Source organism: Giraffa tippelskirchi, chromosome 8 (assembly GCF_054371585.1).
Source record: "Giraffa tippelskirchi isolate mGirTip1 chromosome 8, T2T-mGirTip1v1.2.pri, whole genome shotgun sequence".
Lineage (NCBI taxonomy): Eukaryota > Metazoa > Chordata > Mammalia > Artiodactyla > Giraffidae > Giraffa > Giraffa tippelskirchi.
This window is the reverse complement of record NC_137282.1, coordinates 120,130,591-120,145,100: the sequence shown is the minus strand read 5'-3', so window position 1 is coordinate 120,145,100 and position 14,510 is coordinate 120,130,591. Positions and strand designations below refer to the sequence as shown.

Here is a 14,510-nt window from a genome sequence, read left to right as displayed (position 1 = left end):
TTACCTCTGCCTCTCTCCCCTTCCCTTTCTGTCTCCAGCGTCTTCTGTCTAGACTGGCGCCTTTCAGACTTCACTGCACACCAGTCATTTAAAGTGCAGGTGAATGTTGCGCCTTAGAATCAAGATTTCTAACAAACTGCTGAGTGATGGCAGCGCTTCTGGTCTTTGGGTCACACTTTGAGCAGCAAGTGTTTAGCCTTTTTTTGACATTCAGGCTATCCAGTGGGTCTGTCCCCAGGGAGCTGGCAGCTGTTCTCCCTCCTGGTGCGGGGGGTGGTGGAGGACCTGTTGTAAGCCCAAGGGCGCCTCAGCATCAGTTGTGGGTGAGCAGACATTACCTCCCATAATGTTTTCAAGGCTTATCCATGTTGTAGCATGTGTCAGCACTTCATCCTTTTTATGGCCCAATAATATCCCATTGTGTGGACACATGCCACTTTTGTCTGTCAGTTCACCTGGTGGACACTTGGGTTATTTCCACTTTCGACTCTTATGAATAATGCTGATAGAAACAAATGTACAAGTCTTTGTGTTGTCATATGTTTTTAGTTCTCTCATGACCTAATTGTTGGGCCATTCAGTTATTATGCTTAAGTTTTTAAAGAACTGCCAAATTGTTATCCAGCGCAGGGTATCAGTTTGCTTTCCTGCTAACAATGTGTGTAGGATCCAGTTTCTTCACATCCTTGCCAGCACTTATTATCTGTCTGTAAAATAGCCATCCTAGGGGTGTCAATGATGTGGTATCTTATTGTGGTTCTAATTTGTATGATGCATTTTGATTTAATGTGACTGGAAATACAGTGGTAAAAGGGATTTGAGTACTTTAACTTACCAGACATCGTATTTCCCATTCCTTCTCCTGGTTTGTGGAAGATATTTGCAAATATGCTATACTTTTGCAATTAAGGTATATTCCCATAAAATTTTATGTGGAATCACAATTTTATTCTGTTGAGCAAACAATTTAAACAAGCTTGTTTTGAATCCAATTGTAACTCACATTTGAACTACAGCTTATTTTCTTAGAGTTCTTCAAGTAGGGGACATGTGTATAAATTGGTAAGTTATGTGTGCTGCTGCTGCTGCTAAGTCACTTCAGTTGTGTCCGACTCTGTGCGACCGCATAGACGGCAGCCCACCAGGCTCCGCCGTCCCTGGGACTCTTCAGGCAAGAACAGTGGAGTGGGTTGCCATGTCCTTCTCCAATGCGTGAAAGTGAAAGTGAAGTCGTGTCCGACTCTTAGCGACCCCATGCACTGCAGCCCACCAGGCTCCTCCGTCTGTGGGATTTTCCAGGCAGGAGTACTGGAGTGGGGTGCCATTGCCTTCTCTAAGTTATGTGTATAAGTTAGTAAATGCTGTTAGTGCTCTTGTTTGGAACCTTCTAATCAGAATGTAGAAAGTCATACCAGGGGTTATATTTTTCATGGCTCTCACCAAAATAAAACGGGTAAAGAGTGACGAAAAGAGTGCAGGATTCACCACCAAAGCTATATGGCTGTGTCTTCTGAGGGTGCAGCTTTAAGGGGAGTGGTGATTTTGTTGACTTACCTAAACTTTAGCTTTCTCATTAGTAAATAAAGAAAATAGTATTTCGTGGGTTATTGCTAGGATTAAGTGGAAAAGCACATTGAACCATAATGTACTTAGTATGAATGGGAATTTCCTGTCCCTCCTCCTGTTGCATCTCATAAGCAACTACACAAACTATTGTGTATACCTAATGTTAATGATAGAAATTTAGGAAGACACAATATAACTTTTAAGGCTATTACATAAAAGACCGTTAACAAGTTAAATTATATTTATACACAAGCACACATACATATACATACACATATAAATATATACTTAAAAATATTTCCAATTTTGGGATAGAGGAGGCTCTCAAAATTTTTATTTTTGTGGGATTCATGATATTCTTTTTTTGTATTTAATTTTATTTTTAGTTGGAGGATAATTGCTTTACAATATTGTGGTGGTTTCCGCCATATATCAGCATGAATCAGCCATGGGTATACATATGTTCCCTCCCTCCCACCTCACACCCCATCCCACCCCTGCCTCTCAAGGTTCTCAGCAGCAGATTCCCACTAGCTATCTGTTTTACATATGGTAACGTATATGTTTCAGTGTTACTCTCTCAAATCATCCCACCCTCTCCTTCCCCCACTGTGTCCAAAACTCTGTCCTTTACGTCTGCATCTCCTTTGCTTCCCTCCAAATAAGAGCATCAGTACCATCATTCTAGATTCCATATAAACGTGTTAATATGTGATACTTGTTTTTCTCTTTCTGACTTACTTCATGCTGTGTAATATAGGCTCAAGGTTCATCCACCTCATTAGAACTAACTCACATGTGTTCGTTTTTATAGCTGAGTAGTATTCCTTATCCATTCATCTGCAAATGGACATCTAGGTTGCTTCCATTGCCTGCTGCTGCTGCTAAGTCGCTTCAGTCGTGTCCAACTCTGTGTGACCCCGTGATGGCAGCCCACCAGGCTCCCCTGTCCCTGGGATTCTCCAGGCAAGAACACTGGAGTGGGTTGCCATTTCCTTCTCCAATGCATGAAAGTGAAAAGTGAAAGTGAAGTCGCTTAGTCGTGTCTGACTCTTTGTGACCCCATGCACTGCAGCCTACCAGGCTCCTCCATCCATGGGTTTTTCCAGGCAAGAGTACTGGAGTGGGTTGCCGTTGCCTTCTCCGCTTCCATTGCCTAGCTATTGTAAATAGTGCTGCAGTGAACATTGTGGTATATGTGTCTTTTTCAATTATTGTTTCCTTGAGATATATGCCTAGTAGTGGGATTATTGAGCATATGGTAGTTTCCAGCCAAAGGACTGGAAAAGGTCAGTTTTCATTCTAATCCCAAAGAAATGCAATGCTAAAGAACGTTCAAACTACCACACAATTGCACTCATCTCACACGCTAGCAAAATAATGTTTAAAATTCTCCAAGCCAAGCTTCAACAGTACATGAACCATGAACTTCCAGATGTTCAAGCTGGATTTAGAAAAGGCAGAGGAACCAGAGATCACATTGCCAACATCTGTTGGATCATCAAAAAAGCAAGAGAGTTCCAGAAAAACATCTACTTTTGTTTTATTGACTATACCAAAGCCTTTGACTGTATGGACCACAACACACTGTGGAAAATTCTTCAACAGATGGGAATACCAGACCACCTGACCTGCCTCCTGAGAAATCTATGCAGGTCAAGAAGCAACAGTTAGATTTGGACATGGAGCAACAGACTGCTTCCAGATCGGGAAAGAAGTACGTCAAGGCTGTATATTGTTACTCTGCTGTTACCCTGCATATATATTTAACTTATATGCAGAGTACATCATGTGAAATGCCGGACTGGATGAAGCACAAGCTAGAGTCAAGATTGCCAGAAGAAATATCAGTAACCTCAGATATGCAGATGACACCACCCTTATGGCAGAAAGTGCAGAAGAGCTAAAGAGCCTCTTGATGAAAGTGAAAGAGGAGAGTGAAAAATTTGGCTTAAAACTCAACATTCAGAAAACTAAGATCATGGCATCCGGTCCCATCACTTCATGGTTAATAGATGGGGAAACAATGGCAACAGTGATAGACTTTATTTAGGGGGCTCCAAAATCACTGCAGATGGTGACTGCACCCATGAAATTAAAACATGCTTGCTCCTTGGAAGAAAAGCTATGACCAGCCTAGACAGCATATTAAAAAGCAGAGACATTACTTTGCTGACAAAGGTCCATCTAGTTAAAGCTATGGTTTTTCCAGTAGTCACGTATGGATGTGAGAGTCGCACCGTAAAGAAAGCTGATTGCTGAAGAATTGATGCTTTTGAACTGTGGTGTTGGAGAAGATTCTTGAAAGTCCCCTAGGACTGCAAGGAAGTCCAGCCAGTCAGTCCTAAAGGAAATCAGTTCTGAATATTCATTGAAAGGACTGATGCTGAAGCTGAAACTCCAATATTTTGGCCACCTGATGTGAAGAACGGACTCATTGGAAAAGATCCTGATGCTGGGAAAGATTGAAGGCAGGAAGAGAAGGGGATGACAGAGGATGAGATGGTGGCATGGCATCACCGACTCAATGGACATGAGTTTGAGTAAGCTCCGGGAGTTGGTGATGGACAGGGAAGCCAGGTGTGCTGCGGTCCATGGGGTCGCAAAGAGTCGGACACGACTGAGCGACTAAACTGAACTGATGGCAATTTTATTCCTAGTTTTTTTTTTAATGGAAGCTCCATGCTGTTCTCCATAGTGGCTTTATCAATTTGCATTCCCACCAGCAGTGTCAGAGGGTTCCCTTTTCTCGACACCCTCTCCAGCATTTATTATTAGTAAATTTTGATGAATAGCCAAAGCAATCTTGAAAAAGAAGAATGGAGCTGGAGGAACCAACCTTTCTGACTTCAGACTGTACTGCAAAGCTACAGTCGTTAAGACAGTATGGTACTGGCACAAAACCAAATATAGACCAATGGAACAAGATAGAAAGCCCGGAAATAAATCCACACACCTATGGGCACCTTATCTTTGACAAAGGAAACAAAAATACACAATGGAGAAAGGACAAGTGGTGCTGGGAAAACTGGTCAACCACCTGTAAAAGAATGAAACTACAACACTTTCTCACACCAGACACAAAAATAAACTCAAAATGGTTTAAAGATCTAAATGTAAGACCAGAATCTACAAAACTCTTAGAGGAAAACATAGGCAGAATACTCTTTGACATAAATTACAGCAAGATCAGTTATGACCCACCTCCTAGAATAATGGAAATAAAAACAAAAATAAATAAATAGAGGAGGCTCTTAACCAGGTTTGGAAATCTGGACACTACAAAAGACATGCCCATTTGACTATCAGAATTTTAAGGTGACCATATACAAAATTAATAGATAGGTGTTTGATGAAAAATATTTTAAAGATGGAGAATGAGACAGAGTTAGTTTTGATAACAAAGAATGGATACAGGTTGACCAGAGGGGAAAAAACAAAACCTGAGACTGGAATGGAGTAAGCAATGCACAGATTATATGAGTGAAAGCTCATAGCACAAGTAGACAGGAAAGACAAGTTAACATAGCACATGTCTGTAAGACTGCAGACATGAAAATAAGGTCCACAATAGCCTGTGCCAGACTCATTCGGTGCTAGGGAACCTGAATTGGTAGAATCTTTTTGAGAAACAATTACACAATATCTTTTAATAATCAAATAATAAACTTTTAACTCAGTAGGGCCACTCCTGATAATGAGGGGAAAGCAGTATATAATGAGGATATGTAGTCAACAATGTATTTTTATAAATATATTTACAAAATCATTGTAGTGGCAAAAAAAAAAAGCCTGAAAATGAATAGTTGACTAAATCTTAGTAGATCCACACCATGAAGTAGTTTTTAACCATTACAAAGAATAAGTTAGAGTGATACCAGTTGGTTTTTAGGGATTTCTGTTAGGTATTATGGAATAAGAAAACTGAGGCAGAAAAATCTGTAAGATGACAGTATTTGATAAAACAATGGCAGTTCCCCTTGTATATTTATTTTTGTATATTTTTTATAAATGACAAACATGGAGAAATTTATAGAAGAATACCTATTTGTAAACATAGGTTATATTGCAGAATGGGCAAAGCAAAACATAAGAGAACATATGTGATGTGAAAACATTTATGCATTTATATAATATTGCATATATATGTATAAAAAAAGTCTAGAAAGCAAACATACTTTTATCTTTATTGTCACAGAAAGATGGTAACAATTTGTTTTTAAGGAAAAAATTAAAAAGTTCATATATGGGACCTTATTTATGATAAAAAATTCCACAGTTCACACTCAGGGAAGAAAAGTTTTCATGTTAAAAATGGATACAAAATATTCCAAATGTATAATAAATAGGTTATTTTGAAAGTTGACTTAAGAAACTGAATATTGATTTTAGTTGCCTATAATATAGCTTTGCCTTATATTTTAGGAAGCTGCAGATGATGGACATAAAAACAACCTTCTTCCTCAGATTATTCAGTGTTTTGCCTGTCCAAATTGCTTCCTCCTTTTTAGCAGCAAGGATGAGTGTTTGAAGCATATGTCTGGAAAGAATCATTTCCATCAGAGTTTTAAACTGGGTGGTATGTTCATACTCTCTTCTGATGAAAATTATTAAACTCTAACCTTTGCTGATTTACTGTACATCTCAGATAATTCTTGAGATAACTTATTTTCACATTAATTTTGAGAACCGTGAAAGTGAAAGATTGTTTATCTTAGTTTTTATTTTTCACAAAGATTCTTAATATTTATCTGTACCTAAGAGTAAAGTTTACTTTGAGGAATGAAGACAAACTTTTGAAGAAAACATTTATGCACGATAATGTTTTTGTATATCCATTGGGAAGTTGGGTGTTTCCCTGCATTTAAACTCAGATTTTAGTTTGAGCATGAGTTCAGCATCTGTTGCACTTAATCGAAGCTAGAAAATGACTTTTGTTAGATTTTTATCACATAAATAACTATCTTCTTTCACTTACTAACCCGATGTTGAGAAAGGCAGAGGGGAGGAAGGCCGGGTCACTCCACTCAAATCTTTGCAAGTTATAGTTCATTTTGTCTTTCAGATGACAAGGCAGTGGCACAGCCAATATCATTTCCATCTTTTGCAAAGAAACTTTTGATCTCTCTGTGCAAAGATGTTCCATTTCAAGTTAAGTGTGTGGCCTGCCACCAGACCCTGCGTTCCCACATGGAGATTACTGCCCATTTCAGGTTTGTACTGGTCTAGTCTTGGGCCATGAGAGTCCTGCCCAGAAAGCTCTTCACCAGCAGGGGGATTCAACAGGCAGTCTTCTGTTCTGTGTTTCTCGCCTTTAAAATGAGGATGCATATTTGCCTGGACATTACCCACATTTAGCATAATAAGAGGAGAGGTGTGAGAAAAGTGGGTTCGTTGATACTGCTGTAGACATAAGACAAGCTGACAGGTCTGAGTTTTGTGGGGGTTGTTGAGGGTTGTGCCTGTGGGAGGAGAGGGTTAAGATAGAATCTTGGCCTTGAGTCAGCCAGCATGGAGAGTGTGACAAATGTGTGAAAAATTGCATGTCAATCAAAGGCCAAATTGATTTTTTGTCTTTACAATGAAAATTATCAAGCAATATACAAAGGTAATGAGAGTATAATAAGCCCTAGTGCACCTGTCACCAGGCTTCAGTAGTTGTCACTACATGACACTTTCCTCCCTGCACATTCTTACTTTTGAAGCAAATCTTGTCATTTTATCTGTAAATACTCCAGTATATACCTATGAATGATAAGCACTCTTTTTTTGTAAAGAAAAATAACTGTAATATCATGATACCTAAAAAACTAGTTTTTTAATATCATTAAGCATCTAATCCATTATCCAATTTTCCCTGGTTACTTGATGAAGCTTTTTACATGTAGTTTGTTGGAATCATAATTGAAAGACTGCGCTTTGCGTTTGATGCTCTCTTAGGTCTCCCCCTCCTTATTTCTTTAAAATGCATTAAAACTTTGTATCTACTAAGGGATACAGTTGCATTTGTTTACTTAGAACAATTGTTTTCACAAACTTTCAAGTAAAATACATTCTCAAAAATACAGGCAGCTGAGTGTAATTACTCTGTATAAACTTGATGTAATTATTGATGTTAACAGTCCTAGTTCTGACTTGTTATTTCTTGAGTTCATGAGTTCAAATCTTCATTCTGCCAGGATTTTTATTCTTAATTTTTTCATAGAAAATTTCACTGTATGCATGTCAACAGACTAGTGTAGTGAACCCTATTTATCCATCTCCCAACTTTGATGATGCTCAACACTGCCATTCTTATACATCTTTATGCGCCTTACCACACTTAATTATTGTTGATAGTTCTTTGTTTCTGACATATTGTTTCAATTCGTTGAAGTATACAAATCTTAACCTTTATGATTTTTTTCATGTGTTTTTCATTTCTAGCCCTCTGCCCCCTTAACTTTATGATTTTGTAGACTGGATACAGCGGTCAACCCATCCTTCCCTTCTTCGTCATTTCCCACCCTCGCATCCCCAGGCAGTCTGTTCCGATATTTTTTCTGTCTTATATTGGTTTATCTCCTCTAGATCTTTTACGTAAATGGAATCATGTATAGTATGCACTCTTTTGTGTTTGTGATAGTGTCTATAAGATTCTTCTATGTTGTTTAGTTCATTGTTCTTTTTTATTTGTAAGTAGTATTCTATTGTATGAATATAGCACAGTTTGTTTATTCATCCTCATGTTGATGGACCTTTGGATTATTTTCAGTTTTTAGCTGTTGTGAATAAAGCTATTATGTACATTTTATAGAAATCATTTTATAGACATATGTTTTCATTTCTCTTGGGTAAATATCTAGGATTGGAATTGTGAGATCAGAGAGTAGATGTGTATTTAATTTTATAAGTCTCTACTCAACATTTTCCTAAAGTGTGCTGGCGCATGTTCCTACCAGCCAGGTGTGAGAATTGCGGTTTCTCTACATCCTTGCCAAGGTTTGCTGTTGCCAGTCTTGTTTCATTTTAGTTGTTCTTTTGAGAGCCTTACTGTGGTTTTAATCTGTATTTCCCTGATGAACAGTGATGTTGGACACTTTTTAGTGTGAAAGCAACCATGAGCATGGCATGTTCCTGACGAAAAATCAGTCCATTCTTAAAGAACAGGTACCAGGTTGTTGAGAATATCACTGTCGTGTTCCTCTGTACTGTTGAACTTACCATAGAGAAGTTAGTTACCTGCTTGCCTCATAACATTCCTATCAATGCATTTTACATTGTTTTTACTTTTCTAAAATTTGTCTGGATTTAAAAAAAATTTTTATTCTAGTTTTATCCTTTGGTATAAGGATTAAAATCAGGCAAAATGTAGGTAATGTTCAGGTAGATAGAATATTATTATATCATCTGCCTCTTTGTTGAAAAACAATCTTCAGTGCTTATGTACACACATTTACTTAATGACTACGATAAAAAGCAGAGATACTACATTTAGAAATACTCACGGGCTTATTTTTTATCCAATGTAGAGTTCGTTGTCGAAATGCCGGTCCTGTAGCTCTGGCTGAGAAGAGCATTGCTCAGGTGGCCGAGAAATTCCTACTGAGAGGTTACTGTCCACACTGTAACCATGTCTTTGTGGATGAAACCAGTGCCCGGAATCACAAGCAGGATTCAGGACACAAAGTCCGAGTCATTAACTCAGTGGAAGAGTCAATCTTGCTTTACTGCCACAGCAGTGAAGAGGGCAAACCTCCTGCTGATGTGTGCCTGTTGCAAGATGAGTCAAAGCTTTCATCACTGAAGAGAAATCTGTCCTCTCAAGAATCTAGCTCACAGGATTGCAGCACTGTTCCAAAAAAGAAGATGAATTTAGGAGTTAAAAGCCTTGGGGGTGTGGTTTGTTTTCAGAAGGAAAGGTCTCTTGTTAAAGCCTGGTTTTGTGAATGCCATCAACGCTTCCCAAGTGAGGATGCAGTAGAAAAACATGTTTTCTCAGCAAATACAATGTGCTACAAGTGTGTGGTCTGTGGGAAGGTGTGTGAAGATTTGGGCGTCATCCGTTTACACATGAGCCGCATTCATGGAGGGGCACATTTAAGTAACTTTCTTTTCTGGTGTCGGACGTGCAAAAAGGAGTTGAGGAGGAAAGAGGCTATAATGGCCCATGTAACTGAGTTTCACAGTGGACACAGGTATTTTTATGAGACAGATGAGGTGGAAGGTGACACTTTGCCATCATCCTCTCCAGCGCTGGTGAGTGAGCTGACTGCTGAGAATCCTTCAGCTCTTACGATTGTTGGTCATTCCCCAGCAAACAGTCCTCTGAGGGGTAAATGGCAGTGCCGAATTTGTGAAGATATGTTTGACTCCAAAGAATGCGTAAAGCAACACTGCATGTCTTTAACAAGTCACCAGTTTCATAGGTACAGCTGCACCCATTGCAACAAGACTTTTCACAAGGTGGAGACACTGCGCCGACATTGCCAAGACGAGCACGACAGCGAGGTCAAGATGAAGTTCTTCTGTGGGCTTTGCGATCTGAGCTTTAACACGGAAGATGCGTTTCTGACTCATTATAAGGAGCACCACAGCACAGACTATGTATTTGTGTCTGAAAAAAAGGAACCTTCCATTAAAACGGAGAGTGATTTTCCAGTAATAGAGACGGGTAATCTGCTGACCTGCGGCTGCCGCGAGAGCTACCTCTGCAAAGTCAACAGGCGGGAGGACCACGGCCGCTGTCTGCAGACCCTGCTGGGCCAGGGCCGCCTGTGGTTCCGCTGTGGCGTTTGCTCAGCCACAACCCAGAGCCTCGGTGACCTGCACACGCACGTGCGCCAGGCGCACGCGGACCTGGAGGCCCCGCCGCGGGGCCTCATCAAATGCGGCACGTGCTCCAGGGCCTTTCAGGACCCCGAGAGCGCACAGCAGCACTTCCACAGGAAGCACTGCTCGCTGCGGGGGCCCGCCGGGGCCTGCCCTGCGGCCGAGCCCAAGAGCCCGCCACCAGCCCGGGCAGAGAGGAAGCCCAGACAGACCGCAGAACCCGAGAGAGCCGCTGAGACAGAGCTGAGCGGCCAGAGCGCAGGTACGGCGGTAATCAGCCCTGATGCGGGGCGCGTCCGCCCCGGCGTGGGGTGAGTGGGGTGATCGTTTCTGCAGCGGGTGCAGAGATCCGTGTTCCCGCTGCTTCATGCAGCTACCCTCTTAACCTGAGGGGACAAAGAATACCTGTTACACTAATAAAAATAACGTTTTATTTTCTTTTCACAAAAGACTTGGGAATTTTGAAAGTTAAGGAAAATGGATGGTCTTTCTGAAAGTAAAGATTTGAAAGTTACACTGCACGTTACTATCATTTAGACTAAAATTCAGTAAAAAGATAAGTCAGTCATTTCTTTTTGTTTCTGTTTTGGCCTTATTCTATGAGAGATGTTAAACCTCACTTGAGAATTTGTTTATTTTCATTACTCCTTTTTTGAAGCAAAGCTTTTACTTAGAGTTAAAATAGCAATTAGAAATTTAGTTGTTAAGTGGAAACAAGAAACCAGGCAGAATACTGAGGTGTGGATTACTCTAGACTTTCCTTCTATGACAAGATTGAAGAACTCTACAAGAGTGCAATGTTTTTATTTTGTTTAGAAGTATGATTGTTTTCTTTTGAGTATAACTTTAATTATATGTCCTTTTAAATAAAAATTAACTGTAAATTATGCAGTGTAACGTGGAAAAATGAGGATATGTAAAAGTTTCAGCTAATAAAGTTATGAACTACTGAATTTTTATAGACTTGCTCTGTAGCACAGGTAGCTCTTGGCATCACCATTAGGCATGTGTTTTATGATGATTAAATGACGCCCTACAGCCCCATTCAACTCTTCTTCTAACTGTGAAACCATGGCCATACTACTTTATGTTCCATTGTTTTCCTTTTGCTTTTGGGGAATTTGTGTTGGTCTGTGTTTGACAGGAGGTCATTGTCATATCTAAATCTAAATTACTGGATATTTTAAGAAGAGAGATAAGAAAATAGGTGGTTTAGAAATGAGAAAGAATAGCAGGCTTTTTCTGAGGCAGTCTTTATTAGGTGGAGTAGAAGCTGTCTGTTTTAAAGAGTTTAAACATTCAGGGTTTTCATTGCTACCTGGAAACTGTAAGGCCTGTCAAAGTGGAGAGGTGTGACAGGAGGGAAGAGAAGGGACAACGAGAGTTGGAGAGGGTGGGGTGAGAGGCCCTGGGGGAGCGGAGAAGGGGGTGTCTTTGGCGGGAGGTGCCCAGCAGCAGCGTGTGGGCTGTCTCCTGTCCGCGCTCCAGGGCGTCGTGTAGAGCCAGAGGCGTGCCGATGGAGCCGTCCACCTTAGGAACAGAACAAATTCCTGGTAGCAAGAAAGTTCTTAGCAAGTAACCTCTAAAGTTTATTTGGATGAATGGTGCAAGGTTTAGTTACTTAGCCTGAAAGCTTGGTCTTCTAGATCTTCTAGGACACTAATTTTTTTTAAAAATTCCTTTTATAAATGACTTTTAAAGAAAGCCAGGATCGGTGGCACATATTTGTAGAAAGGACAATCATTTCTGAAATATTCAAAATATTTTTATCTGATATAAATACACCGTGTCATTTGGATTTCACAACATGGCTTAGATAGAAGTAAAAAAACATGCAAGATTAATGTTAAGTTGACAAGTTGAAAAGTTTTTGGCTAATTCTTCTCAAATTCCTGTCGATGTTTCTTTTTTCTCAGATGAAGAGGTTGTTGAGCTCCCAGACTTGGATTACCTGCGAACTATGACTCACATAGTCTTTGTCGACTTCGATAACTGGTCCAACTTTTTTGGTCACCTACCAGGACATCTTAACCAAGGAACATTTATTTGGGGTTTTCAAGGTATGGCAATAAGAAAAACATTTGAGGCAATCTTTCCCATTCCCTACATACACCTTAGAATATGTTTTGCTTTAAAAGGACTCTCCTTGAACCTTCCTGAATAGGAGATAGAAACAAAATTGAAATTTTGTCACCTTGCATTGTAGTTACAGTGCTAAAAGATTTTTCTCCTTGCAATTTCTCTGTGATAGGTGTTAGCTCTTCTTGGTTTTGTTGCCTTGGATTATAATTACAGTGCTAGAATATTTTTCTCCTTGCATTTCTCTGTGATAGGTGTTAGCTGTTTTTGGTGGACCCACAGTTTATAGACCCTTAGCTACAGATTGAAAGAGCCTTTTTATTCAATACCTACAGTATGCCAGGTACTGTTGTTGTTTTTTTAAAAAGAAAAATAGTCACTCAGTCGTGTCTGATTCTTTGCGACCCGATGGACTATAACCAGCCAGGCTCCTCTGTCTATGGAATTCTCCAGGTAAGAATACTGGAGTGGGTAGCCATTTCCCTTCTCCAGGGGATTTTCCTGCCCCAAGGATTGAACCTGGGTCTCCTGCAATGCAGGCGGATTCTTTACTACCTGAACCACCAGGGAAGCCCATGCTTACTGATTAGTATAATTTTCTCCCTTTAAATATAAGGAAGTAGGCTGAGAAGTTTATTTTTTTTTGCAAAATATAAAAATAAAATAATAAGAGTTAGCTTTTGAACTTGGACCTTGTAGCTACAGAATTACTGTGTTTTCTACATAACTGCCTCTTCACTTCTTCCTTACTGTTTATAAATGTGCATCTTTGTATAAATCTCCCATTCAGGTACTAATCAGGCTCAACTTCTGAGATGACATGAGATCAGGTGCATTCAGGATGGTTTGGCCATACACTAAATCTCTTCATAAGCCATTGACCAAACTTGGGAGAGAGTCTTCTCTTTCATTAACTGAGATTTAGTGCAGTGAGCCTCTTACGTATAGGCATACCCAGTAGATTCTGAAGTTTCAGTTCCAGACCACTGCAAGTCACACGAATTTTTTGGTTTCTCAATGCATATAAAAGTCATGTTTACACTATACTGTAGTCTATTAAGTGGGCAAGAGCATTATGTCTTAAAATATGTCTTAATTGAAAGACATCTTATTGCTATAAACCTGAGCCTTCATTGAGTCATAATCTTTCAGCTGGCGGGGGTGGTATCTTGCCTTCATGTTGATGGCTGTTGACTGATATGGGTGGTGGTTGCTAAAGGTTGGGATGACTGTGTCAATTTCTTAAAATAAGATAGCAATCAAATTTGCTGCATTGACTGACTCTTCCTTTCATGAATGATTTCTTTGTAGTCTGCAGTGCTGTGTGATAGCGTTTTACCCACAGTAGAACTTCTTTCAAAACTGGAATCGATCCTCTCAAACCCTGCTGCTGTTTTATCAACTAAGTTTATGTAATATTCCGAATCTTTACTTGTCATTTCACCAGTCATCACAGCATCTTCATTAGGGTAGATTCCTTCTCAAGAAACCAGTTTCCTTGCTCATTGTCCATTAAAGGTTTATCATGAGATTGCAGCAGTTCAGTCACATCTTCAGACTCTACTTCTAATTCTAGTTCTCTTGCTCTTTCCACCACACCTGCAGTTCCCTTCTCTACTGAGTTCTTGAACCCCTCAAGTCATCCGTGAGAGTTGGAATCAACTTCTTCCAAACTCCTGTTGATGTTGGTATTTTGACTTCTTCACATCTTCCCAATCACGAGGTTTTTTTTTTTTAAACTTTAAATTTTTTATTTTGTATTAGTGTATAGCCAATTAGCAATGTTGTGGTAGTTTCTGGTGAACAGCAAAGGGACTCAGCCATACATATACGTGTATCCATTCTCCCCTTCCTGGCTGGCACACAACATTGAGCAGTGTTCATGTGCTGTACAACAGTTCCTTTTTGGTTATCCATTTTGAATAGCAGTTTGTACACGGCCTTCCCAAAGGCCCTAACTTATGGCAACCGTAAGTTCGTTTTCTAAGCCTATGAGTCACTTGCTGTTTTGTAAGTAAGTTCATTTGTATCTTTTCTTTTTAGATTCCACATGT

General features: G+C 39.8%; 1 protein-coding gene across 8 annotated transcripts in view; it reads left to right on the top strand.

The window, feature by feature from the left end:
- Window positions 1-14,510, top strand: part of ZNF451 (zinc finger protein 451) — a 95,582-nt gene that overhangs the window by 43,819 nt on the left and 37,253 nt on the right. For all 8 annotated transcript variants that reach the window (XR_014062017.1, XR_014062019.1, XR_014062018.1 and 5 more), the window contains 4 exons: window positions 5,992-6,145; window positions 6,632-6,779; window positions 9,078-10,639; window positions 12,294-12,437. Coding sequence is in view for 5 of the 8 variants with exons in the window: in XM_081519734.1 (XP_081375860.1) it covers window positions 5,992-6,145; window positions 6,632-6,779; window positions 9,078-10,639; window positions 12,294-12,437 (2,008 nt within the window). In the remaining 3 variants the exon portion in view is untranslated. The remainder of the gene's footprint in view (window positions 1-5,991; window positions 6,146-6,631; window positions 6,780-9,077; window positions 10,640-12,293; window positions 12,438-14,510) is intronic.